The 27,945-nt window shown below is 39.1% G+C and overlaps 1 protein-coding gene across 11 annotated transcripts in view; it reads left to right on the forward strand.

Moving 5' to 3' along the window:
* The window catches only part of Neo1 (neogenin 1), a 154,198-nt gene that overhangs the window by 107,855 nt on the left and 18,398 nt on the right, over nt 1-27,945 (forward strand). For 4 of the 11 annotated variants that reach the window (XM_076925514.1, XM_076925519.1, XM_076925513.1 and 1 more), the window contains exons 12-23: nt 2,713-2,762; nt 4,255-4,402; nt 6,871-6,981; nt 7,909-8,103; nt 13,151-13,246; nt 14,584-14,807; nt 14,889-15,027; nt 16,558-16,665; nt 18,029-18,223; nt 18,784-18,816; nt 21,717-21,785; nt 26,798-26,945. In XM_076925514.1, the coding sequence (XP_076781629.1) occupies nt 2,713-2,762; nt 4,255-4,402; nt 6,871-6,981; nt 7,909-8,103; nt 13,151-13,246; nt 14,584-14,807; nt 14,889-15,027; nt 16,558-16,665; nt 18,029-18,223; nt 18,784-18,816; nt 21,717-21,785; nt 26,798-26,945 (1,516 nt within the window). The remainder of the gene's footprint in view (nt 1-2,712; nt 2,763-4,254; nt 4,403-6,870; nt 6,982-7,908; nt 8,104-13,150; nt 13,247-14,583; nt 14,808-14,888; nt 15,028-16,557; nt 16,666-18,028; nt 18,224-18,783; nt 18,817-21,716; nt 21,786-26,797; nt 26,946-27,945) is intronic. The other 7 variants (XM_076925511.1, XM_076925516.1, XM_076925520.1 and 4 more) reach the window with 3 other exon arrangements.

Below are 27,945 nucleotides of genomic sequence, written 5' to 3' on the forward strand. Positions count from 1 at the left end.
CACAAGCCATTTTATGGCTGTGGGATGATTCGCCTCACTGGATGTGCCAGTCATATTTAAATATTTAAAAGCTACAGTTCAGCTCCCTTAAGCAGATGATCAAACATTACATCAGTAATAAAGACGCAGGCGTATGTGCCTGGTTTGTAGTCCATGAAGAAATACACAGCTTTGGCCTCTATTTTCCTACCTAAAATACTTAACTTCAGTCCAAGTCATGATGCAACAAGCAGAGACATGAAATTGAGAGAAGTTCTGCAACTGTTTTGTAAATTTAAATGGCCTTTAGAATTAAAGATGGCCTCAATTCTTAAAATATATTATTAATCTTACATAAAAAATCATCTTAATTAAAGGAGAATAAGACATAAGCTGTGTGGTCTTTGGTTCTTAGATACCGGAAAAATAAAATACCTATGTAGGACACTGCCAGCACAGTTACTAGTATTAAGAATGCTAGATATTGGACATGTTATTATATATATTTGATACCATTTTTAATCAAAATTACAGCCTCCAAATGTGATTGTTGTGTTTTAGTTTGGGTGAAGCATTTTTTAATCAAAATTACAGCCTCCAAATGTGATTGTTGTGTTTTAGTTTGGGTGAAGCCTGCTGTTTCTCTCAGGAGATACTGAACTATTGAATTCAGGTATTCAGATATTGAAATAGATACTAACTATTTGTGAGTAATCTGTCACAGTGACTTGCAACCACCTCTCAGATAATTCAGAAACTATTTATGGTAGATAAACCTGTACCTATGCAATCTCACCATGCACTTACGATAGGAAAAATAAAGTAGATTTTGCAGAATGTTAATAATTAATGAAACTAGAGGGAGAGAATACAATGTTCATTATACTATTCTTTGTTCTTTTCTTTGGACTTGACTTTTTTTCAGATAAAAGGAGAAAACAAAAGATAAATCATAGTTCATCTATCCAACTGCATATCCAGTTGGTTGTGATTTGAGAGAAAAAAAAAAAAAAAGGCTTTTACAGCCTTTTAAATCTACACGTAAGCCAAATTTTAACTGCACTTAAGTAGGTTGGCCTACTGACCACAGTACCATGGAAACTGAGTGGAATGAAGTTTCTTAACATAGGAGTTTAAGGCAGCACTTTAGAGTAAGGTAGATCCTAGATCTTAGGCCTACTAAAAGGAACATCTTTATCAAGTAAACCACATACAAGTTCATCTGTAACAACATGTACATGAAATGGAAACAACAGTAAACTCCGTGAGAGCTGTAAGGAATGTGTACCTGCCACATGGTAGCTTGCAGCAAATCTTAGCTTTGAGGGTGGGAATGTTTGAATGTTTCTATGGCTAAGTTACTTCTTAACATGGACATGTTTTCAGAATAACTGGGCCCTACTTCAGACCTCTACAGCTGCATCTCTGACTCGACACTCATATCATTTTCCTAGGCACAAGTTAGGACAGTGAACAAGGCACATTCTGTTCAGTAGGTCCTTATTTCAGTATGTGATCACAGACGATAGGGTATTCGAAAGTCCTGATGAGAAGATTAGGTAAGAAGGGCTGGAATTAGCATCTGGTGGTAGAGAGCAGACTAGTTAGGTCTGCTCCAGTTTTCTCTGCTGTCTGTCATCACACGAAGGGAGAGTATCTGAGCCATCAACGTCCAGATGCTCTTCTGTTAGGTTCCAGTATAGTAGGAACTTTGGTTATGTAACTTTTGTTTTGCCAACAGACCCAAACTCTTCACACCTAAATGCATGCTGTCTGACACATTGGTACATCAGGAAGCCAGATAGTTCACTTATTGCAGCTTTCCTTGTTGAAATACTTTTCTCGTCTTGAGAATTGCCTTCTAAACTTTAGGAAGTCCACAGCAAAACCAAACCTACTGTGTCTGTCGTCTCTTCTTGGTCCATATTGTCACTACCTACTTCTTGTCACTTGCCACATTTATTGCACTTGATTCCAGAAAATGTGTGGCTCTTCCCACAGTGGGTCCTCAGAATATGTTTAAGTTTTAGAATATTTCTTAAGTCTAGAACACTTTAGAGTCTAGGGCAGTGTTCGAAACCTTCTTAATGCTTTGACCCTTTAGTACGGTTCCTCGTGTTGTGGGGACCCATAAAATTATTTCATTGCACCCGGGGGGGGGGGGGGGGGAGGTGGCGCACGCCTTTAATCCCAGCACTTGGGAGGCAGAGGCAGGCAGATTTCTGAGTTTGAGGCCAGCCTGGTCTACAGAGTGAGTTCCAGGACAGCCTACACAGAGAAACCCTGTCTCGAAAAACCAAAAAAAAAAAAAAAAAAAAAAAAAAAAAAAAAAAAAAAAAAAAATTTCATTGCTACCTCCTAACTATAACTTTGCTGCTGTTATAAATTGTGATGTAAATATCTGATGTGATCCCTGTGAATGGGTTGTTCAACCCCCAAAGGAGTTGCAACCCACAGGTTGAGAACTGCTGGTCTAGGGGTTCAAAGCTACTTATATTTCTGAACTAAGTATGTGATTTTTAGAGTTGTAAGCTGATTTGAGTAAGGGTGGATGCTCATATGAACCAAGCACGGCCACACTTCATCCCCTAGAGCTATCAACATGAGACATTGTTAGCTGGTTGAGCCCTTCTAGTCACATTAGTATTAACATGGTGGGTGATACATGGATGGTTGACTTGTTTTCTTTTTCTTTTTCTTTTTTTTCTTTTTTTTTTTTTTTAACCTGTCTAGTGCCCAGTGCTGCTCCTCAGAATCTGTCCTTAGAAGTGAGAAATTCAAAGGTAAGGCTTTACTTCTATTCACTTTACTGGCACCTTGAACCTCAGAGGGATGTAGAGAGCTAGAAATTCCTTGGGCAAACATCAGAACAGTGAATGCCAGTGTTGTAGTAATTCGTTTGCTTTGAAAAATACTAACCTGAAATTAGGATGTAACTGAAAACAACTCAAATCAAACAGGAGAATAAGACACCGTAGGTATAGTATAATAAACCTGGGCTAAGAACTCGTTGACTGCTTTTTCCTTTCTCTGATGCTAAAACCTCTTTAGCGTTCTATTAAAATTTTTTCTATGTTTACATAAATATGACATTTTAGAGCCTAACCATACAAAATCACTCAAAGAAAGTAGGTTGCTTATGATGGCATGATGCCAGTATAAACCATAGACAGGCACTAGGCAGTAGATTTGGATATCTGTTCACAGCATACCCCCTGGTTCAGGTTCATGTATATCAACCATGTGTGCCTTTCAGATACCCTCCTGGGCAACATAAGAAGGTTATCAAAAGGTACTATGGAATGCTATATCAGGAAACATTCACTTCGGTTTCATTTCAGGGTTTTTTTTGTTTGTTTGTTTGGTTGGTTGGTTTTGTTTTGTATATACCGACTGGCCTGAAACTTATTGTATAGCCCAGGCTAGCCTCAAACTTGTAAACCTGCAGTTTCTGTCTTCCAAGATTTGGGATTACAGACATTCCATCCATCACTCCTGTCCACAGAAATTATTTAATTATAGCTAATTTGCATTCAAGAAAGGAAATAATTCTAACAGTATAATCTATATGCTTCTGACCTTATATTTTCCTTCTAAAAACTCTTCTGGGACTTTTGATGTTTTCATTTGGACAAAATACTTACTCACGAGATAAGTCTAGACTCAAGCAGGTATGTCTACACTGTGTCCATAGGCTGCATGCACACTAGGATCAATATTATGCAGCCTAACCCAAGAATTATAGACACGAATTAAAACAAGAAAGCTTGTTAGTAGTTTTTCTTGCAACATGGCTCTCAGGCATGAGTTTTTGTGAATGACAGCATCATGTCACATGCCTAGTATACTGCTTTAGTAATCTCCCCCTGAGAGGAATTTGAGGTTTTCTAATTAAAGTTTTGTTTGTTGGTTGTGCTAGTGTTTTGTTTTGTTTTGAGTCAGTGACTTACTGTGTAGCTCTAGCTGGCCATAAACTCACTCTATAGATCAGGCTGCCTCTAAATTCACTATGTAGATCAGGCTGGCCTCAAAGTCATAGATATCCACCTGCCTCTGTCTCCCAAGTGCTGAGATTAACGATGTGTATCACCACATCCAGTAAGTTAGAATTATTTTTGACTATTAAATAAGTAACTTGGTGAGGCTTCAAGTACCAAGTGCTCTATATGGCCATTCTCCTCTTTCTGCAGTGAAATTGGGTTTGACAGCATGTACAGTCAGTCAGGAGCAACCCTTTGACATGGTCAGTCTTTTCCTTGTACTCCCTTTCCTCAGAGTATAGTGATCCACTGGCAGCCCCCGTCCTCGGCCACACAAAATGGGCAGATTACTAGCTACAAGATTCGATATCGAAAGGCCTCCCGAAAAAGTGATGTCACTGAGACCGTGGTAGCTGGGACACAGCTGTCTCAGCTGATTGAAGGTAAGCTGCTTTGCATATAGTCAGTGGCTAAAAGGTGGTTCTTTCTTAGACTTGAAATTATGCTAGTCTGAAACTGCTCTAAGCAGTTGTTTTATATAAACAAATTAAAAATGGTTTACAAAAAAAAATGTAATAGTTTTTTATACAAATTAATGTAGAATACTCTGGATTCCTCCATTGCTGAGTGATTCAATTATGTTTGATTTTTAGTTCCTTTTTATTGTCTCCACATTTTTGGAGTTTATAACACTTGGTAATTTGAAAATGTAAGATAGATTTTACTCAACTAAATTGGTAACAAAACTTAAAAGATGCCAAACTCATGTGACCTGCAGAATATTTGAATAGCTGCAATATTATTATAATTACATTTGCTGTTATGGAAAGTTTAAAGTTTTAGAAAATTCTATCAGAAATGGCTCTTTTGTATAGTTTTCTTTTTATGTATAAGATATATCTTATCAGATGGATCCAAATATATATCTAATAAAAATATAGATCACTGAGAATTTTCTTTCTTATACAACTATGAGAAATGCCTAAGCAAGGCTAGGATTCCTTTACAGGAGAATCTTGAGAAGCAACAAATGTACATGAAGGTAGAGTCTAGGCATTGCTAACTAATAAAAGCAAATGCAGGATCCATTGTGCTCAGACCACAGCTAAGTACCAGCCAAATTAAGCATTATCCAAAACCTCTATAGATGAAAGGGTACCTGTTGTCTAGAAGCATGTCCCAGTGTCCAGAGAGTGAACAGCTGTAATCTGCATGGACTAACATTGAATATGCAATGTGAACAAAAGCAGATTCTTGGAGGCTTGAAGCATGTAACCTGAAGCTTGTTAATGGAATATGCAATATGGATTACTAAGAGTCTGTGTCAGACATCAAATTATACAGTTAATCTATAGCTGGACAAAATGGTTGTTGTAGCACTTAACACACATTACCGTATCTTTGTATCTGCTGTGTGCCTTAGTTTTGCTTTATAAACTGTCAGTTATTTAGAGGGGAGAGGAACTCAGCCTTTTTATATTTACCTCTCTCTTGCCTGATCTTTCATATATTCTAAGCTTTCTAGAGGGCATGGAATGATAACTGAATAACTGGACTCTTTCAAATCCTTATTGAGCCGTGTTTGTTTTATTTTAAGGTTTTGTCCATTTATAATTACAAACATTTGCAGTATTCTTTTGCACTAGAGATTAGAGTCTAGATTAGAGTCTTAACTCCCACTTGGAGTCTTAAGTACAGTTTCAGGGAATCCAATATCCTCCTTGGCCTCCAAGGACACCAGGAATATACATGGTGCACATACATACAGGCAAAGCGCCCATACATACAAGATAGTAAATAAAAGTAGTATTTTTAATGGGGTGAGGTAAATTGACATGAGTCCAGCATTTGTTCCTCTCTCTGTCCTTGCTTTTTGTGAGCAAACAGATTTAGGGAGTCACATGCAAGGCAGAGCCTTCTGTCTCTTCTTACTATATACCAGGATTGTTTACCTTAGGTACAGCATACCTTGCATCCCAGCCTAGTTACTAACATTTTCAATATCTGTGTCTTTATTGGGGTTTCCATACCATACTGCTGTCCAAAGATCCCAATTTGGATATAGAGAGGTAGGGTGATATTTATAACCATTCAGTGTCTTGTATTTAAGTATTTGTAATTATATTTGTATGCTCTAAAAATATGTATGAATGGTCATATTAACTTATCCTGCTTTGTAGGTAGACTTTTATTTGTGAATCTTTGTTGCTTTTACATCGGTAAATCATGCACTTTATTAAAGCTGGTAGTAAATAAAGAGTTATATAATAGAAAAGTTTGGGTTTTCTTCTTTTACTATAAATACACTTGTTCAACTGGTTATTGAAAAATAGATTTCTAGGCCATATTTGATGTTGAAATTATTTCAGCTGTGGTTATAGCGGATCTCAAAGAACAGAGGAAACCTGATAGGAGTTACATCTTTACATTCTTTTCTGGGTTTTGGTGTCTTCTGAAACCAACTGGTTTTGTTCCTTTGTAGCAACTCTTTCATTATCTTTGGTCATGGTTTCCTTTTTGACAAAATTGACAGGATTGCATTAAATAATCCCAAAGGTGCCTTCATGCTCTTAAACAACAAAAAGCTCTTAGCTTCCTGGGAGGGTCAGTCTCTGCTGTTGGAGGGTCAGTCTCTGCTGTTGGAGGGTCAGTCTCTGCTGTTGGAGGGTCAGTCTCTGCTGTTGGAGGGTCAGTCTCTGCTGTTGGAGGGTTAGTCTTTGCTGTTTCGTTCTAGGTGGTGTGGGCACTGAGAGTAACCCTGTGTTGTATTTTGCTTGTTCTTTATGAACTTACAGTTTATTAAGTTGTGGACTGAGTTGGTTAGGTGAGATGTTTCCTTTTATGGGAGATTTCTAACTTTTTGTTTTCCAAAGCTCTTGTTTCAGCTTCTCTCTTACTGTTTGATTCTCAGGTCTTGATCGCGGGACAGAATATAACTTCCGAGTAGCTGCTCTCACAGTCAATGGTACAGGTCCAGCAACTGATTGGCTGTCTGCTGAAACTTTTGAAAGTGACCTAGATGGTAAGATTCAACAGTGAGTAGGAATGGCTCGTGATAGATACTGTCACCAGTGAGTCAGATTGAAAGCTATTGAGTTTTGCTTGTCTGTGAACATTGGAATGTTGTGTTGTTACTGTTCCTGTGAAGCAATAGAGTTTGTAAAGGGGTCACCATTTTCCAGACACTGTAAACAAGTACCAAAGGAAACAGGCTCAGAACAACAATCATGTCCAGGGATTTGAAGTTGAGGTTTTTACTGAGGCCAATAAATAAATAAATAAATAATCTGAAATGTAAGGCTGAGCCATGTGAATGTGTAACTATATTTCATTTGCAGCTTTCTTTTTCTGAGTCATGGAGACCTTGTGCTTTTTCTCACCTGTTTGTTCGATAAGTAGTTCCAGATGGTTATGTGTAGTTAGTGCCTTTAACAGTGATGGTGCCCAATTTGGGGAGACCAACGAACTATATTCCTATTCTGAGTTTCAACTAAGGTAGCAATTTATATCTTGAGAAGTATACATGAAAGATATATTAAACTGTTAACTTTTAAAATCTGTTAGTCATCTAACAACTGGCTTTGGTGCCAGTTTTTCTGGATTGTTAAATATCTAGGGAAATAATCGGTATCGTTGTAATACGATATTTGATTAACCTGTTCCAAACAGGTTTCTAGTTTGTTGATGATGTACCTTTCTTATTAAACCTGTAGAATTTAGGGGAATGAAATGAGCAACTGGGTTTTATTTTCTTAGAAGGGAAAAAAAAAATCATAGACCATATTCCACTGTAGCTATAGATTCTCTTTGAGTTCTTGGACCAAAAGGGGTTGTGGGGGATTTTGTTAAAGCCCAAATATTTTGACAGGAGCTAAACAACATTTACCAAGGTTAAGGAAACATTCTACAGAAAATACATCTCATTCTTTTTTCCTGCTTTCTTTCTCAGAAACTCGTGTTCCTGAAGTGCCCAGCTCTCTTCATGTCCGTCCGCTTGTCACTAGCATTGTAGTAAGCTGGACTCCTCCAGAGAACCAGAACATTGTGGTTCGAGGTTATGCCATTGGTTATGGCATTGGCAGCCCTCATGCCCAGACCATCAAAGTGGACTATAAACAGCGTTATTACACCATCGAAAACTTGGGTATGCTTGCTGGGTAGAAGGCATAACCATACCTGTGATTTCTTTCATTTTAAACTTTATTATAGTTATAATATTATTTTTACAGAAAAATTGTAACATTTGTGGAAAGGATTTTGCTGTATTCATCTTAGAGTCTGCACCCAGATTATGTAGGACTAACTTTTCCACATTGACTTTATCTTTTCCTGTTTCCCTGTGTGTATATTTCCCCTGAAACATAAAAGTCAGTTGCAGACATAATTCTCACTAGTCACTAACGTGAACATGAAATTCTACTAAAATTGTTCCAAATAGCCTGCTTATTGAAACAAAGGCATTAAAATTGAGATAGAATTTTCATATTTGACACTTTCCTTACCATTGACCTTTATGACCAAAGAATAATACTGTTTCCTGGTTGAGGATGAGTGTGAGTGTAGTTATCGTGTCTCCTTAGCCTTTGATTTAGAACCAGTTCTGTGGCTTGTTTCGTTTGTTTTTTACCACAATCTTGGTGAATGACATTTGAAAATACATACACAAACCATTTATTATGTTCCTCAAATTAGGTGAGTCCAGCATGCCCACATTACATCTGGGTTTACACACTTTGTGGAGAAATGACATAGTGTCGGGTTTTTTCGGTGCCTCATATTAGACACTCAGAATGGTATCATGCTTATTGTCACTTTCCTTTGTAATAATATGTATTTCATGAAGAAGATATCTTGATTTTTGCAAATACTTGGTTTCCCGTCAAACTCACCTGCAAGTTTTAGGATATATATAGTAAGTTGTTACCGGTCAAACTTTAGAAAAATTCCATTAGCCTCTTTTATTACACCAACTGAAAAACTGATTCTATAATTTATTTTTAAAAGCAAATAACAAAATAGGTATTTTTGAAAAAGAAAAAATTGGAAAATCCATACTAATTGACTTGATGATATCACTTACTAATAATTTAAAATCATGGAGACTCGGTGATGCTGTGCAGAGGTAGAGGTTGCACACTGATGAGATGGCCAGTACTTAACATAGTCAGTTTTTAACAAAAGTAATGAAGTGAGTCAGTACAGAAAGGATATCTTCGTAGCTCTGGACATGGGAATCATTGAGTGTCTGTATGGAAGGGGAAAAAGAACACCCAAAGGACAAGATGCCACAACCAACCACAAACTGTAAAATTGACAAAGTTGTGTCAGTGAAAAGGCGCAGTGGGTAAAGTACCTGCTGACAAATTGAGTCCAATTCCCCAGGACCCAGAGGCAAGGGAGAACTAACTTCTGTGAGTCGTCCTCTGTGTGTCCATTGATCATAAAAGGTCATTGGACCCCCTGGAATGGAAGTTAGAGACAGTTGTAAGCTGCCATGTGTCTGCTGAGAATCTAACCCGAGTCTGCTAGAAGAGTAGCCAGTGTTCTTAACTTCTGATCCATCTCTTCACCCAGTCCTTAATCAAAAATTTAAACTTCTGCTCTTGAAAATACATCAATAAAAATAAAAAGTCAAGCCACAGATACGAAGAAAATAACAGTTATCCAGATGTCTGGCAGTTTGATCCTAGAATATGTAAAAATTCTTACAACATAGTAAAAAGAAAACCCAGTTAAAATGAGCAAAAGATTTAGATAGACACTGCACCAAAGAAGACCTATGAGCAGACAGTAAGGTGTATGGTAGTATATGAAGAAGATTTGCGAATGGAAAATGAACATGTTTAAAGAAGCTTAACACTGTTCATTGTCAAGAGAACTGCAAGTGTAAACCTCAGTGAGATACCACTGTATGTCCTCTAGAAGTCTCACATTTGCTGATAAAAATGCTGATGGTACAGCTACTTTGTAAAATGAAAGTTTATTTATAAAGTTAGCCATACAACTTAGCAATCCCACTCATAGATGTTTAACCAAGGGAAATGAAAACATATGCCCACTTAAAGGCTTGAAAAATTTTACTTTATTTATTTTAGCCTCAAGAGGGAAATACTATAAATTCTATCAATTAGTTAATAGTAAATTGTACTATATCTTTGTCATAGAAACTACTCAGTAATTAAAATCGATAGAATTGGCTATCAGTACACACAACAGAAGAAATGTGTCTAAGAAATGTGCTGAGCAGAAAGCCAAACACAAAATAATACATACTGTTATTGTATTTTTAAGATATTAAAAAATATGCAAAACTTAGCTATAATGACAGATTTATAATCAATGATTGCATTCTCAGTATTAGAAATTGATGTTTAAGAGCATAGCTACTTGGAAATGACCTAATTTCTCTATTTAGGGATTAATTACATGATTATATTAATTTGCCAAAACTTACTATCCCTTTAAATAGCATTTATTTTATGCTAATTATATCTCATAGCTAAATTTAAAAGCAAAAAGTCAGAAATACTAATTTCTTTAATAATAAATTATGGACCAGCAAGATGACTGTCTTAATTAGGGTTTCTATTGCTGTGACAAAACACCATTCCCAAAAGCAAGTTGGGGAGGAAAGGGTTTATTCAGCTTACACTTCCACATTGCTGTTCACCACTGAAGGAAATCAGGACAGGAATTCAAACAGGTGAGGATCCTGGAGGCAAGAGCTGATACAGAGGCCATGGAAGGATGCTGCTCACTGGCTTGCTTTCCATAGCTTGCTCAGCCTGGTCAGAACTACTAGGCCAAGGTTGGAGCTATCCACAATGGGCTTGGCCCTCCCCATCAATAACTAATTAAGAAAATGCCTTACATCCAGATCTTATGAGGCATTTTCTCAATTAAGGTTTCTTCCTTTCAGATAACTCTAGTTTGTGTGTCAAATTGATAGAAGATTCACCAGCACAGAAAGAACAATGGTGCTTGCCACCAAGCCTGACAGTCTTAAGTTTAATTCCTAGGAACCACGTGGCAGAAAGGGAAAGCCAATTTTGCAAGTTGTTCTCTGACCTCATACATGTGCTGTGGCATGTGCATGACTAAAGTACATATGCACATAAACAAACATAAAAATTTAACTTTTAAAGTTAAAATAATAATAATATAATGAATTAGTTCATGTGGCTGTAAGTACCTTCCCAAGTTGGATTTTCAGTGTTAATACTTCTCTGACTTTTCTCTTAATTCATAACCTCCTCTGATCTTTTTTTTTTTTTTTTTTAATTGAAACCGTTGCTTGTTGACATCTTTCCTAAGAACAGCTTTAGGTGCCTAACAAATGAGTTCCCAGATCTTTTATTGGAAGAAAATAAGTAATAGTTTATAAATATAGTAGAAAACAAAATATACTTTCTGTTTTTCCTTCCAAAGAGAGACAGATCAGCTGAACCCAGGCAGCTTCTCCACATGAGTAGTCTTACAAGCAATTGTTGGATAGCAAAACCAAAGCTTTTCAGTGGATAAAAATGTCCCTGTGATGGCCAGCCTCCTACTGTTTCCCTTATGAAACTTGTGAAATAAAAGTCCTTTGCATTTCAGTCAGGACTTAGTCCTTGACCTCCTGGAATTTTCAGTCTAGGGGAGAACCAAAGTAACACACAAGAAACAAAGAAGAGAGTTAAGTGAAGTATGTTCAGAGAACAAACGCTGAGCAAGGCACACAAAACAGCCCACTGAGAAATACAGCTGGGCTTGAAAGATGTAACCAGAATAGTGTTTGAGGCAGAGTGGTAAGAAGGAACACAGTCTGCTCAAGATAATAAGCACTAGACTACTAGAGAAGACTCAGGTGTCCGTCCTTGTTGTTGTAATTATTTAAAAAAAATGGCCACCGGTCAAGCTGACTGTCTAGCAGCTCTGCCTAGCTCAACCATATAGCCAGAGGCCACGTGTGCACCCCAGCTAGAAATGGCCAGCCAGAAACACCAGCCCTGCCACCCACGAGATGCTAGCATGGGAGATGGCTCTGCCAATCTTCCACACTGTCTCTGCAAGGCTGGGCTTTGCCCAGACCATCCCGCCAACCATGCAGGCCCAGTAGAAAATTCAGACTCTAATGCTTAAAGATTAATCAAAGGCTTATATATTTGGTAATGATCAATAACAGATGCCCTTACAGAGGTGTAACCCAGTACCAACCTAGATATACCAACTACCTTTGACTGCTACAGACAAGCGAACATCAGCCTCCATATCCCCCTCTCAATCTGTCTCTCCCTTAGCTCCTCCTCTTCCTTTTCCTCTTCCTCTCCTTCCTCCTCCTCTTCCTCTCTTTATTCCTCCTACCTTAGCTCCTCCTACATTAAGTTTGAAACATTAAGTTTGGCAGGACTATGGAGGGGTCTGAGTTCAGGAGACAAGGCTCAGGAAAGATTTGAGATATCCAAGAGCAAATGTCAAACTGTTAGAAAAGAAGTGTGTTGAGAAATAGTGAAAACAGAATTTGTCTAGCATAAAGTAAAATGTGTTTATTAGCCTGACTTAATAAAAGATTCATGGACTATGAAGTGAAAGAAGCAAGTCAGAGGTGAAGATGTTTATGTAGGAATCATCTATCTATTCATCAAACTTAAAACTCTCCTGAGCTTGAAGGATGCTCTAAAGCAGTGGTTCTCAATCTTCCTAATGCTGCAACCCTTAATACAGTTCCTCATGTAGTAACCCTCAATCATAAACTTATTTTTGTTGCTACTTCATAACTAATTTTGCTACTGTTATGAATTATAATATAAATATCTTCTGATATGCAACCCTGTGGAGGTTGAGGCCCTCAAGTTGAGAACCACTGCCCTAGAATGATTGTTCTCTTAGTCTTTAGTCTTTTTTTGTAGGCCATCAAATCTTGGACCATGCCTTGTCTAACCAAGAAGCTGACTGCTCTGGGTTAAGACGTTCTCTGGAGTATTGATGACACTTCACTCTCAGTTTATGTCCTGCTTCTCTACCTTAGCTATGAGGTCAAGGATGGAAAGGGTTGATTTTCAAGCTGCACCTGAAGGCATATATCATACAGGGAGTCATATCTAAAAATAAGCAATTCCATTAATATTTTTTTCTGCAATTAGGTAGACACTTTTGTATCTTTTTAATCCCGTAGAGAGCATTAAAAAGTTGTTTTTACTTCTTTCCCTCAGATCCAAGCTCTCATTACGTGATTACCTTGAAAGCATTCAACAATGTTGGTGAAGGCATCCCCCTTTATGAGAGTGCTGTGACCAGGCCTCACACAGGTAGGGCATCTGTCTGTCTTGGTCACCTGTACTTTTCCCAACTGCTTATGTAGAATATGACTCAGGGGTCTCCCTGATGGGTGTTCATGAAAAAAAATCATGGCAACTTGGAGTACAGACTTGGAATGAGTGATAGGCTAGGTTTCTAGCGGCCACCACAGAAGTCATTTTGTATAGATGTATACACTTTTTAATATGTTAGAATCTAGGATGCATAGTTTTGAGAGAATTATTTTCAGTATTCATCATGCAGGAAACATACATATGAAGACTATTATATTAGTGTAGCAGTTATTAAAAAACAAGGACTGTCAATTCAGATACTTAGTTATATACAAAACAAGTTACTATCACTATATGAGGAAACAACATTTAAAACCTGAGCTTGTAAAATAAATGAGTATGTGTATTTAGAAAACGTCACTAGGAGTTGGAAAACCCAGAGGTACTTCTGTACTGCATTCCAGCTGCGGTCCTCAGTGACTTCTTTTTTCTTTTTTTACTCACTCTGGCCTGTTTTGCAATGAAGGGTGTGTCTGCTGCATAGAACAAAGCACATACATACATTCCTCATCAAACAAGTACTATGATCTCTAAAATCCATCAGTGCTGTGCCACTTGGATCCGTAATGATCATGACATTTACTGTACCTGATGGAGACTTGTTCACTGCCATATTCTGACTCCTAGGGAAAGTACAGCAGACCGTGCAACATGGTGTCAGTTCACCTCTTATGGATATGTTCAGCTCTGAGCCACTTCTCTACTGCCTCCACACTTAAGATAGCAGCATGTGTGATTGGCTTGGCTGTAGACATTTAGCTTTGAGGGATGAAACATCATCAGATGTCCAGTGACGGGCAGTAGTAACTCATGTCCCAAAATGCAGCCATATCTACTAAAATGTCAAACAGACCGTGAGCTTTATGTTTCTTGTTCAGAAATTATTCTCTGGATTTTTAAGAGCAGGGTTTTTTGTTTGTTTGGTTGGTTTTTTTGTAATTTTTCTGATAGCAGGTAACATTTTCAAGGAATTTAAAAAAATTCAAGCATGTGTGTATTAATATGATCCCTCAGTTACCATTCGGCAGTGTCTTTAGAGTGTTGTTGACAATATGGCTGCGTGCTAACTTGCTTAACATTTTCCTACAGTTTTTCCTTTAAAGAAAAACACATTAGAAGTGTTCTCCTGAATGAATGAGGGCTACCTATTAACTCTGGATTTTCTTTCTTTTTCTCCATTTCTCATCTTTCATTCCATTATACTCCCCTGCATTCCCTTTTATTTTTGTTTATGTTAAAATGCCACTTCCCTTTCTTAATTACTTTTTACCCAGACACTTCTGAAGTTGATTTATTTGTTATTAATGCTCCATACACTCCAGTGCCAGATCCCACTCCCATGATGCCACCAGTGGGAGTTCAGGCTTCCATTCTGAGTCACGACACCATAAGGATTACCTGGGCAGACAACTCCCTGCCCAAACACCAGAAGATTACAGACTCCCGCTACTACACAGTCCGATGGAAGACCAACATCCCAGCAAACACCAAGTACAAGGTACTGAACATTTGCCTTGAGAGCAAAAAGCTAGTCAGTGGAGTTTTCTTGTTTTAAAGTCCTTGATTCATACTTTTCCAGAATGCAAATGCAACAACGTTAAGCTATTTGGTTACTGGTTTAAAGCCAAATACGCTCTATGAGTTCTCTGTGATGGTGACCAAAGGCAGAAGATCAAGTACGTGGAGCATGACAGCTCATGGGGCTACCTTTGAATTAGGTACGTACAGTGCAAGCCATGTCACATGTCATCCCTTCTCTTTGTAAAACATGAAAGCCTGTGGAATTCACACTGTTGTTGTGCCACATTCTCAGCCATGGGACATCTGATCACCTACTCCTACTGTCACGGGTAGTATACATATTGCTCTCTCATTTCAGTTGTGTTTGCCATTTCAACTATTGTGAATTTTTGGGTTACTTTGGTAAAACATTAGTAAACAGTGGAATAGTATAATGCAAGACAGACTAGGTTTTAGAAATTACAAGAATTAATCTCAGGTCAGCCATTCCCAATTGTTCTCATGAGCATGCCAACTAATCCTTCTGAATCTGTTTCCTCTATCTTGTTTGGGGTGATAGTCCCCCATTCTACTTTAGAAGGTTATTATAAGGCAAAATGAGGAACAGATGGAAAAGCGTGTGGGTAGCTACAAGATATTACTGTATTAATCCTGCTTACTAGTGAATTGAAATTGAAAATAATGAAATGGAAAACTGCCCTTGACCAAGCAGTTGCCCAGCTGTGCTTGCCCAGTCTGAACAGTTTACTGGGTAATCCGGGGCCTTCTTGGAAAGCAGCTCTGTAAGGTCTTTCACTGGACTAGTCTTTGGTGTTTGTAAGTACACGTGAGGGGGAACAGATTACTAAGTAGGCTGTCAGCCTTGAGCTCCTGTTGCCCCTGGGCTTTGCTGGGGGATTCTCTGTGTTCTGGCCTATCAGTGCCTGATGAAAACTAAACTACGTTCTGTACAAACCAGTCTTGCCCTTCTGCACAGTTGCTTGGGATTTCTCCAGGGAAGGGGATTGGACTGCAGAGTTAGGAATATAGTGTAGGAAGGGGGAAATAAGTATTCATTTGCTTTTTTTTTCTGGTTTGTTTGTTTGGCTTCATGTTGAGACAGGGTCTCACTGTGTAGTCTCACTGGCCTTCCACTCACTCTACTCATGTAGACCAACATGACATCCAAGGCCCGCCTGCCTCTGGAGTGCTGGAATTGAAGGCCTGTGCCACCACACTCAGTGTGTCCAGCTTAAGAACATCTTTTTGCTTTACTTTCAGCTTACTGACTAATAAGAGAAATGTTTACTTTCCTTTAGGAGGTTTGTTTCACAGGCTCTTCCATCTTATATTAGAACTCCAGTGTTTTAGGAAGTGGCAATTTGAAGGAAAGCTTGATTTGAGCATTTTCCTACTTTTACATTACACTAGATATTCTCACCTATGACATGGAAAAGCCGTTTTCTTTTGTCATCTTTTCTGCTGTATGAACAGCTTTGATTTAGATCAGTAACATCAGCAATTGGTCGTATGCTGTCTGTGTGAGCTTAAAATGAAAAATACCAAGTTTTTCTTTGATACTTTGATGTGTTTTTCTTCCTTGCATTAGAAATGGCTGGTTATACATAGACCTATGTTATTGAAGCCAGGGGGCTTTGTCTTTGTTCTGTACATTTACTGTTCCTTATCAGTTAGAAGAGTTGGGAAATTGAATTATATTGAAATGGATAGTGCTTGTTATTTTGTAGTTCCTACTTCTCCACCTAAGGATGTGACAGTTGTGAGTAAGGAAGGAAAACCTAGAACCATAATAGTGAACTGGCAGCCTCCCTCTGAAGCGAACGGCAAGATTACAGGTAAGATGCCTTAGGCCGTGCACTGTTCCAGGCAAGTCCTGTGGAGTCAGTAGAAGTGGGCATGGGAACCTGGCTTGGTCATTGAATGGAGTGCAGTGAGTCATGTGGTCCTTGAGGTGAAGCAAGGGAGTACATACAGTCTGCCCAGAGCAGCATGGGATGTGTGTGCAGCCAGAGGTTCTACTAACAATGGATGGTGGGATGGGATGGGTACGATTATTTTCCATTAAGCTGTCCACTCCCCAGGTGACTTGCTTTGAACTTGTGTGTCCAGTTTTACTGGAAATTATCTAGGCTGTATATACTGTGCTTTTCTACTTTCAAGCCCCACCAAATCCCATTAGGCTTTTAAACTACCACCAAATGCCCAAGGCCTATCACTTCAGGTTTCTGTGCTTCTGAGTTAGAAGCTTGAATTACCCTAGGCCTACCAAGGAACTCAGGATTATACACACACACAGACACACACACACACATAACACACACACACACACACACACCCTTTGGACTTCAGAGAGAAATTTCCCATAGTAGGATACTGGCAGCTGTTTGGAATCTCTGCTCTAATGCATTAGGAGTTTGCTAAAGAACCAGTTACCTTCTGAAATATGAGGAAGACGGCCTAAGGACTCAGAAAGTATATTTTATTCTTGGAAATTTTTTTGGTCTGTTTGTTTGTTTGTTTAAGATGTGGGGTTTTTTGGGGGTTTTTTGTTTTTTGTTTATTTGTTTGTTTTTTTGGTAGCCCTGGCTGTCCTGGAACTCTCTCTGTTCCAGGATCTGGCCTTGAGATCCACCCTTCTCTTACCCCTAATGCTAGAATTAAAAGGGTGTGCCACCATACCTAGTGTGTTCCTGGAACTTCAAATAAGATGTCCTTTTCCATAAATCCTAGTCTTATATTATTTTCTTAGGTTCCTACTTTGCCTCTTCTATAAAAGAAACAAATATAACTTGACTCAGATTTCATTTTGCTTTGTCTTTTAAAACCTTAAATGATATATCACATTTTTGTAGTCTAGATGGATCAGGAAGGCCTCTGTTTATGAGGCTTGCTGCCTCACTTGTGGGAATTGAGTGCCCCCTGGTGGAAATATCTGGTGACAGTCTCTGTGGCCTCACCCACCCTAAGAACTTTATCAGAGGTTTCCCAATCTATAAAGCATTTTCCTCCTGGGAGATGATTCTGGTTGAAGCTAATTGAGCATGTCATACCATTGCAAAATCTCAGAACTACATTATTCTAAATCTGGGCGCTCATGATACTGTATTCAGATGCTATATCATAGACATTTGTTGACTTTCTGATTGCAAAAAGAAAAGCAGAAATGGGATCTCTTTTTCTATCATTTGCTCTGGACAGGTTACATCATCTATTACAGCACAGATGTCAATGCAGAGATACATGACTGGGTTATTGAACCTGTTGTGGGAAACAGACTGACTCACCAGATTCAAGAGTTAACACTTGATACACCATACTACTTCAAAATCCAGGCCCGGAACTCAAAGGGCATGGGACCCATGTCTGAGGCTGTACAGTTCAGAACACCGAAAGGTAAAGCTCCCTGAGCTGAGGGTTGTGATGTGCTGTCTACAGAGCGGGACTGCAGCACATGGGGACTTTGGGTAGTGTGGAAAGCACTGGTGATGGGCTTGCCAGCCTCACTGTAAAGACTTACGAAGGATTCTTCTCCTACCCACTGGGCAGAAGAAATACAGTGACCTTTTAGTTTCTGTCAGAGAAATCAGACATGATTCTATCGGTCTCCATAGAATTATACTGCACAATATCATGACAGATGTTTTCTTTCAGCACACACAGGCTCTTAACATAAAAAGTTTATATGTATTGTGGAGGATGAGGTTAGAAGGGGCCTTTTATGTAAAACTCACGGAAATGGGTATAAAATAGTAAGCCAGGCAAGCTTAGGCCAATAAAGTGGAGTTGGGTACTGAGACTATAGAGATGTGAAAACCTGAATTTCTTTTCTATTGTCAATTTACTTGGAAGTTTGTGGGAATTTTATTTTTTTTCCTTTAAAACTTCTGTCTGTCCATCTTCAAAGCTGGTGATCCTTGCTCTTGTTTCCTCTTCCCCTCTGCTTGACCTGTCAGCGGACTCCTCTGATAAAATGCCTAATGACCAAGGTAAATGAGTAGATGGCCTCTCTCTCATTTTTTTCTCTTTTGCAACCTATTATTAGCTTTTTGTCTTATTTTTTCCCCCTGAAAATCAGTATCATGTGTTAAAAACCACACACATACTTACTGGCCAAAGTAGAGTTGAGTCCATGTTTGTAGTCCTTGGGATATCTGAAAAGCTAAGGGATTCACTTAGAAGCTAAATTACCTGGTGGAAGAAAGTTGAGTTGAATAAACTCAAGATTGGCATGAAGTGAAGATTACATTATCCTTAGGAGTTAAGATGCTAAAGTTAGAAACAGTGATAAGCGTTTGAGGCATAAAGTGACCAGTACAGCAACTTTTCATATTTGTGGCATTTAGGATTTTATTTCTTTAAGTGAAAAATTAGTATCAAATTCAGTAAACACTGTATTTCCCTTCTGACATACATAATCTTGTTACATACGTGCTTATCTGTGACCAGGAGTTTCTTATTTTTGAGTATGTTAATTTACAGCTCTTTTTCTGTTTCTCCCTTAAACATGAAGACCATTTTTATAATAGGATAAAAAATGTGTGGCATGAACACTTAGGAAGGACAAGTCTTAATGTCACCGTCCTGAAATCCTCAGTTGGCAGGTTTTTCATTGTGATTGCTCTGGTGGCATGATAGCTGTACTGTGTGATTTTTATCCCTAAGGAATAAGCTAAAGACAGATTTCCATACAGAGATAGAACACAAAGTAAATTTGATGCTTGCTCTCGTGGTTTGACAGTGGCAGTCAGTACAGGCTTTTGGATCCTGGTTAATGTAAGAAAGAGTCAGAACAAAGTTCTGAGTTTTACGGCTTTGGACGTGTCTTTGTATTCCACAAGTCCTTTTTGTACATGAGAGAACTGTGGGCATAGGTGTTTGAGTATAGACACGTGAGATTCATAAAGCATCACATTGACTATGCAGAGAATGCAAACAGACTGTTCTTCCCTGTCACTTGATCACCATTATGCAACCCTTTGCTGTTCTGTGCTGCTGATATTCAAAATTCTACACCTGTTGGTATTTAGGGTACAGCCTTTGAATTTCTTGCTTATTCTTTAAATGTTAAAGAAAAGATGGGGAAATACAGGAATATAAACCAAGTAATACCTTGGCAAACAAAGCAAGTTCACTGGCAACTTTTTGTTTGGTTGGTTTATTTGTTTGCTTGTTTATGTGATGTGGTGTTCTAAAAAATTTAAATGTAGCCTACGTGATGACCATGAAAATTTAAATATGAAGAACCTTAAAATGCTGAGTATCTCTGCCAATTAGATTTTGCCTGACATAATAGCATATGAAGAACAACTGAAATCTTGAGGCCTACATAGTATGTGTCACTTGGGAGATATGATAGACTCAGAATTAAGAGGATAAAGTAATAAGTGAGAACAATGGAAATGAGGTCAGAGACTAAATTAGATCCTAGAATATGCCCTATGCCCTAGGGATCCTGAGACTATACCATAGGAGCCAGGAACTTCTGTTCCTTTCTTGTATAGGTTTTTGGCTTCTAAGAACATACTAAACATTATATTTAGCCTCTAGATTTATTCTACTAAGTGAACTACTTATACAGCCTTATATTTGGGTTTATTTTGTTTAAAATATGGTTCTTTATAAGAGGAAAGAGGAATTGACATTAACTTTAATGTTTTGCAGAAATAAATTTATACATTTCTAGTCAAGCTTTGTGAAAATATCTCTTCTAAGTGTTTACTAGAGCCCCATGTACTCTGCCTCGATAAAGAGGAAGAAGATATCCTTCCCTGAATTTATGATGTTTGTAATAGTTAGCATTTATTGATTATTTACTACCCACCAAGCAGTAGTTTCACAGTGTTTCGTGGTCTTAAATTTCCATTTGGTCTTGGAAACAGAGGCCCAAATGACTAATTAGATGACTTGCCCCACAGCAAAGTACTGCCATGTAGTGGAGCTGGTGTTCACGGGCAGTCTCGTAAACACTGGGTGCCCTTAATGGTCAGGAGCAGCTTTTATTTTTATGCTTGCAGGCCTCTTCTCAAGAGCTTGCTGCTGCTTCCTGGCTATAACTTTAAAGTGAGGAATATCTTTATGGAGGAAGACTTTCCTAAGCATTTTACTATAAATGTAAAGAAAGAGACTGAAAACCAAGAATAAGGATTATAAAACAGAAATAAAATAAAGCCTGGAGTTTCTGTCTCCTGAGAGCTGCTGCTGGGGAGACCTCAGGCCTGAGTCAGCAGCCTCACTTATTTGAACTTGTGACTATATAAGATCAGATGACAGTGACCTTTGTAAGCAACTAGAGGGAAGGCTTGGGTTGTGTTTGGTTGGTTCTGTTGTTTAATGGGTACATGACAGAAAAGGAAGTGAGAATCTGATTTGAATCTCTGCTTACCATCCTGCTCTTGCTTAAGTTAATTTTATACTGGAAGGACAACTTTATAATCTGGAAAAAAATTAGCCAGAACAGTGCTGACACTAGCCAGGCCAGAGATCAGCATCACCAAGTCCTTTGGAGAATATAATTGTTTGGTACAGCACCAGGCTCACTTACTCCCTTGGTCCATTTTTTTATAAAATAATCTACTACATGTCCTCTCTGACCATCACTTCCTGGACTAGAGAAATGACAAGGGGGTTCCCCTACTTCCTGAACAGCAGATTCGTAGTCAGGTCATGGCCTCGAAACAGAGGCCACAGTCATCGGGATACCTCCTTACACTCAGGCTAGATCTGTTTACCTTGGCACACAATCATTAGTCTCCCATTATTTGTATTGTTTCATTTTCTTACAGAGTAGACTGAAAGCGTTTTGTTTTTAGAAAACACTCACTAGCTGTGAAATGGACTGTCACAACTACATGCTGGGTTATCACTGACATGGTTTCTTCTGCTTCAGCCTTAGGATCAGCAGGAAAAGGAAGCCGACTGCCAGACCTAGGATCTGACTACAAACCTCCAATGAGTGGTAAAAACCCCCTCCAAGGCTTTTTCAGCTTGCTATGGACATTATGCAGTTCTGCTTCAAACCTTTAGATGTGGTTTATGGCTTCGGTGTTGGCTTATGGTGTGTGAGTGTAGTTTATATTATCTAGTGGAGCTGTCTTTGGCCATTTTGTGGCAAGTGTTGCTGAATTACTAGAAGCCGATTTTTATCACAGAATCCTGTTTCTGCATAGCCAGCTGGAAACAAGACTGATTCCTAAACAAATGATCTGTCTCCTACTACCTTGAGAAAAAGAGTTAGACTTTGAAAAATTAGGCCTCTGTTAGGATTACCCATCACCTAGCACAAGCCAGAGAACTGCTTCAGAATCTCAGTATCTCCCTTGCTATGTTATTTTTAGTCTGAATTCTAGGGGAAAATACTCTTACTTTTCTACCATTTTACAAGTTAGTGCCCTCAATTTTATAACACTTTCTTCTTGGCGCTGGAGTATAGTTAAGAGCACACAGGCGGTTCTTGCAGAGGACCCGGGTACGATTCCCAGGACCCACAGAATGACTTGCAACTGTATGTAACTCTAGTCCCAAGGAATCTGCCATCCTCTTCTGGCCTCCTTGGGCTTTGCATGATCTGGTGCACAGACATATAGGGGCAAAACACCCATACTCATTAAATAAAAGTCAGTAATTTTGTTCCTTAAAAAAGCACTTCTCCACAGAATGTTACTTATCATTTCTGAGTTACTCTCACACTTGGACTCACCACTGATCCTCAGCTCTGGGATGTAGGGAGAACAGATTGAGGTATTCCCAATTAATACAGTATAAAACATCAGTGGAAAAGTGGCACCTTTGAGGCCACTCTCTAATTCTGTCACAAAACCAAAGTTCAGACTTCTGTCCTCTGGTTGCTTGTCTTCACTGTCTCATGCAGCCTGAAGTGCAGAGGATTCTGCACCTGGTGTAAGAGTCCAGGTGCAAAAGGTCTAAAAAGAAGTTGCTAAAATTGATTTTTTTTCCACTGTCTTATCACCTCTACTTAGGCATATGAGAATACCTTCTTACTCTCCAACTATCTGTCTAATGCCCATACTTCAGAAAAACCCACTGATTTTTAGAAGACACACTTGAATGCGTCAAGAAGTCTTATACCACCCTTGTTTGGCTACCTCTCCCTCATGCATTTGTTGCATATTGGGCTGTAGACAGCATAGTATTAAGATTGTGGGAAAGTAATTATTCCTTTATCTTTTCTTTCATTTCTGTATCCAATTGTACATTGTATTTTGAAGGTTCAGACTCTATAGCAGCCTATAGGAAGAGAAGTAAGAAAGTGCCTGATAGAAAAATAGGCATATTTTATAAAAGAGGTATTGTCTACCCCATATCCCAAAGGGCATATGAAATCCTTTTTTTTTTTTTTTTTTTTTTTTTTTTTGATTTTTTCGAGACAGGATTTCTCTGTGTAGTCCTGGCTGTCTTGGAACTCACTCTGTCACTCTGTAGACCAGGCTGGCCTTGAACTCAGAAATCTGCCTGCCTCTGCCTCCCAAGTGCTAGGATTAAAGGCGTGCGCCACCACCGCCCAGCGGCATATGAAATCCTAAAGGCCATAGAAAACTGGGAGCCAGAGAGTTGCTTAGCAAGTAAGAGCACTTTCTGCTCATGTAGTAAATTGGAGTGCAGTTCCCATCACTCTCAGCTCGAGTGGCTGGCAACTACCTCTAACTCCAGGCCCAGGGATCCAGCGCCCTCCTCTGGGCTCCACAGGTACCACACACCTGCAACAGACGCTCACCTATATACACATAAGCAAATATAATCTTTGGGGGGGGGGAAATTTACTAAATGTCAGGATGGACATCAGACACTCCCAGAAACTGTAACAGCACATGCAAATGCATATCAACACCACCTTCTCACTGTAGAGGTCAACTACCTGCAGATAGAAGTGTGCACTAGGTTACAACTAGCTTGACAAAAGCCCACATACTTAGACTGGACTACCTGCAGATAGAATAGAAGTGTGCACTAGGTTACAACTAGCTTGACAAAAGCCCACATACTTAGACTGCTAAGAAATCTGGGCTTTATAAGTTGTATATGTAAAATGTCTGACACTACTGATAGACCAAGACTTCCATTTTTTTCAGTATCTGCTATTATTAGTCTGAGAACAGTGAAGAATTGATTGAGAGCTAAGAAGGTGTGAAGTCAGGAAGATAAAGAAAGACACTGTCCCAGTAGTCCAGTCAAACATACAGAGATGCATGTGACATGATCTCAGGCGAGAGTATTGACAGCCCTTTGGTGGCCCTGCCTTACTCTGTTCTAGACAAAAGCTTTATCCAATTCATACATAGAATTTAAATCCACGTGAATGCTGAAACTTATTTGTGTTGGATGCAAAAAAGAAGTAACTTTCTCTTCTGTTTATTCTCGTACCCCAGTACGGTACCCGGTAGCCTTTAGTTTGCCAGGTTGGTCCCACCTTGCAAGAATCTAGCCCAGTAGTCCAGCATTTCTGTTAATAGCAATGTTGGGTTAACAGTGTGGTTAATTTTATTGGCTCTAGTCTTTCCCAAATACCAAAATGTTATCTCATTGAAGGTCAGTATGTACAGTTTTAAGTTGTCTGCTTAGCTTTTTCTTAGAAATGAAGGATAAAAATGATTGAACCAAATATAAAAGAATAAGCTCTTAATCCATTCTAAATCAGCCTCAGATTTAGCACTCTACTTAGATGTCTATAAAATTATAGAATCAAAGTTGGGAGGTCAGATAATCCAGTGTTAGAAGGGATTCCCACACGATGAGAAAAGGTTTGGTTTAGGAACCTAGTGCTCCATTCATTAGCGCTACTGTTTGGCTGGCAAGCCCTGGGATCTGCCTGTCTCTGCCCCACCAGGTTATAACTGTACTCAAGCATGCCTGGTGTGTATGTGGCTGCCAGCTACTCAGACTCAGGTCACAGCGCTGAGCAGTCTCCCCAGCTGTTTCATGCCCGTTCTTGAGAACAGTTCCTTCCACAACATCCCACTTCTTAAATACTTTGTCTCTGGTTGTTTGGTTGGTTATTTTTGAGACAGGATCTCAGTCTATAATCCAGGTGTGGGCCTGGAACTCACTGTGATCCAAACTGGACTCAATTTGCTGCAGTCTTCCGCTTCAGTCTTCAAAGTGTCAATATTACAGCATGTGCCACCACGCAGTCTAAAAAAGTCCTAGTGCCAGGCACAGGACACCCCTTCTGTAGTGTTTCCTGAGCCTTTGTGGTCAGGAGACCAGGAATTGACCAATGTCAATGTCTCTAGTTGACCACTCACTTACTCTCGGTGCCTTGAAGAGTGATGCAGCTCTGCAGTAACTGCTACACACTGCAGTGAGTTTAGCCCACCAAAGTCAGGAGTAACAACTCAATCAGCATGCATCAGGGTCCTTCTGCTTCTTGTCTCCTCTCTCTAGAGCAGTGGTTCTCAACCTGTGATTTGAGACCCCCACCAGGGTCGCATATTAGGTATCCTGCATATCAGATATTTACATTTCAACTCATAACAGAGTAAAATTACAGCTAAGAAGTAGCAACAAAAATAATTTTATGATTGGGAGTCACTACACATAAGGAACTGTGCTGTCACAGGACTAAGAAGGTTAAAAACTAGTCTTCTAGAGTGTCTCCCTCAGGCCTTTGTATGCTGGGATCTTTCTTGTCTTAATTATAAGCTCAAAAGCCATTTCGAGGAGAAGTTTTTTTTTTTTTAAAAAACTTTTTTGATAACAGATAAACAGATGAAAACAAGTTGAACTTAGAGTCCAGATTGAGTGCTCTACATGCTGTTTTTTTCTGTGTGGCTTATCTACCCAGTGACCGACTCGGGGATATATAGTGCAGACTCAGGCCTTGCTTCTCCAGCACTGTGGAAAGAGACCTTATTCTTGAGACAGAGCCACACTGGATTCAAAGGAGCTTTTCACCTGCTAGTCTAAGTCAGCCACACACTCACTCTGTATTGTACCTCCACTTTTTTCTTTTTCTTTTTTTTCATAGCATTAAATAGTAGTTTCTTATCTGTTTGTTGTTTGTGCCAATTCCCACCCCCAGCATTCACGTCTTTGCTATTCACTGTTGCATCTTGAATACATACAACAATGCATGTATGTACAAGGTAACCACTCAGTAAATAATTGTCAAAATAGTGCATATGTACAGAACTACTTCTTGCTGAAGTTGAATAAGAAAATAAGCTCTATAATCTGTATACTTATGTGGAAAGATTATTTTTCAAACAGTGATTTTGTAATCTCAGACATCTATGTGTTAAGGAAAGCTTTTTACCTTATATATAGCTATACATTTTTATATGATTTTGAAAGCAAAATATCCCAAAGGATTTAGAAATGATCGTTGCGGGTGTGTATGTACAGACGCCAAGTTCTGTCCACCTTTTAAGACATGGTCTCTCACTTTGTCCCTCACAGAGTAGGCTTGCTCCCTGACCTCTAAGCTCTCATGCTCTGTCTACCAGGGCTGCACCTGCCTTGCATCTCCAGCACTGAGATTCTAAACTTATATAACCATGCACAGCTTTTATTTAATGGGTTTTGGGGATGGAACCTGGGTCCTTATGCTTGCAAGACAGAAACATCTTATCGACTGAGCTGTCTCCGCAGTACAACATGAGACTTTTAAAAATGAATGTGCACATCTTACAAGATACCAGAAAAGCAAAACACTTACTTATTAAAATGTATCTGAACCTTTGTGCTTAGAAAGCTCTAGAATATCAGTACACTTGAAGGTTTTGTTGTATGCTATTCTTGAGTAAACCTCTATGCCAATCCCTGTGTGTAGGGCAGACTCTCATATCCTTAGGAATTATAATCTAATTATAATTATAATCCTTGAGTGGCACTCTATGCAGTACTGTGATAACTGGTTTGAAGGAAGTTCACTTGAAATAGTTTGATAGAGCTGATTGAATATATTTTTTAAATCACCTAACTAATTAACATTTGTACCATTTTCCCTCACAGGCAGCAACAGCCCTCATGGGAGCCCCACCTCTCCTCTGGACAGCAACATGCTGCTGGTCATCATCGTCTCCGTCGGCGTCATCACCATCGTGGTGGTTGTGATCGTTGCTGTCTTTTGTACCCGGCGCACCACCTCTCACCAGAAGAAGTAAGGATCCCTAAAATCTTGCCCTGTTTTTGTTTGTTTCTTCTTCTCACATGTTGCTTCTGTTTTTAGAGTGATGCAAAGAGTTAAAACATAGAGTACAGGAAAAGCCACTTTAAATGCAGTCACAGCCCCCCATGGGAATAATGTCTTAGGGATCTTACATATCATGACAAGTCCCATAAGATTTTAACAGAGCTGAAATATTCCTGCTATCTATTGAACACAAGTTGAAGAAGAGGCAAGAGAAAAAGAAACCATGGGAGAAGGGGGGAAATGAACCTCTCAGAAATTTAACACTGGCTTTTCTGAGCCTCAGCAAGCTCCTTAAGATGTTAGAGACTGAGGGGGTTGGAAGGTGGCTCAGCAGGTAAAACCATGTTCAGCTCTTGTAGTGGACACAGTTCTCTTTCCAGCACCTGCTTTGGACCCATAACTACAGCTTCAGGGGAATCTGACACCTTCTGAGCTCTGTAGAAGTGTGCACATAATTAAAAATAAAAATCAATCTTTACAAAAATAAAAAGTTTGAAAACATCTTCCTCTGTCTCAGGCCAAAAAGTTTGCATCTACAAGCAGGAATCTTCATAGACATTTCTGAGTAGGAGACCTGGTTAGGAAGTGGGGCAGTTCCTCAGAAGAGATTCTAGAAGGCACTGTCAGGCATAAGAGACCACATAGTAACATACATATTATTGTCCCCAAAGACCTTCTAATAGGACAAGAATGAAAAAGAAAGCTAGTGGCATCAAAGATTTGACTCTACAGTCTGAGCTAACCTTTATGTTTGTGTCCTAGTGTTTAGTAGTAGTAGTTATGTATATGTAGGTAGGTATATGCACATGAGTGTAGGTGCCCACAGAGGCCGGGGGCATCGGATCCCTCTGAGACTAGAGTTATAGGTGTCTGTGAGCTAAGCCACAGCAGTACTGGGGAGTAAATTCAGGTCCTTTGAAGGAGCCATCTTCTCTTCTGTGCTGTCTCTCTAGCCATATATCTTGGG

This window comes from Arvicanthis niloticus, chromosome 26, assembly GCF_011762505.2.
Source record: "Arvicanthis niloticus isolate mArvNil1 chromosome 26, mArvNil1.pat.X, whole genome shotgun sequence".
Classification (NCBI taxonomy): Eukaryota; Metazoa; Chordata; class Mammalia; order Rodentia; family Muridae; genus Arvicanthis; species Arvicanthis niloticus.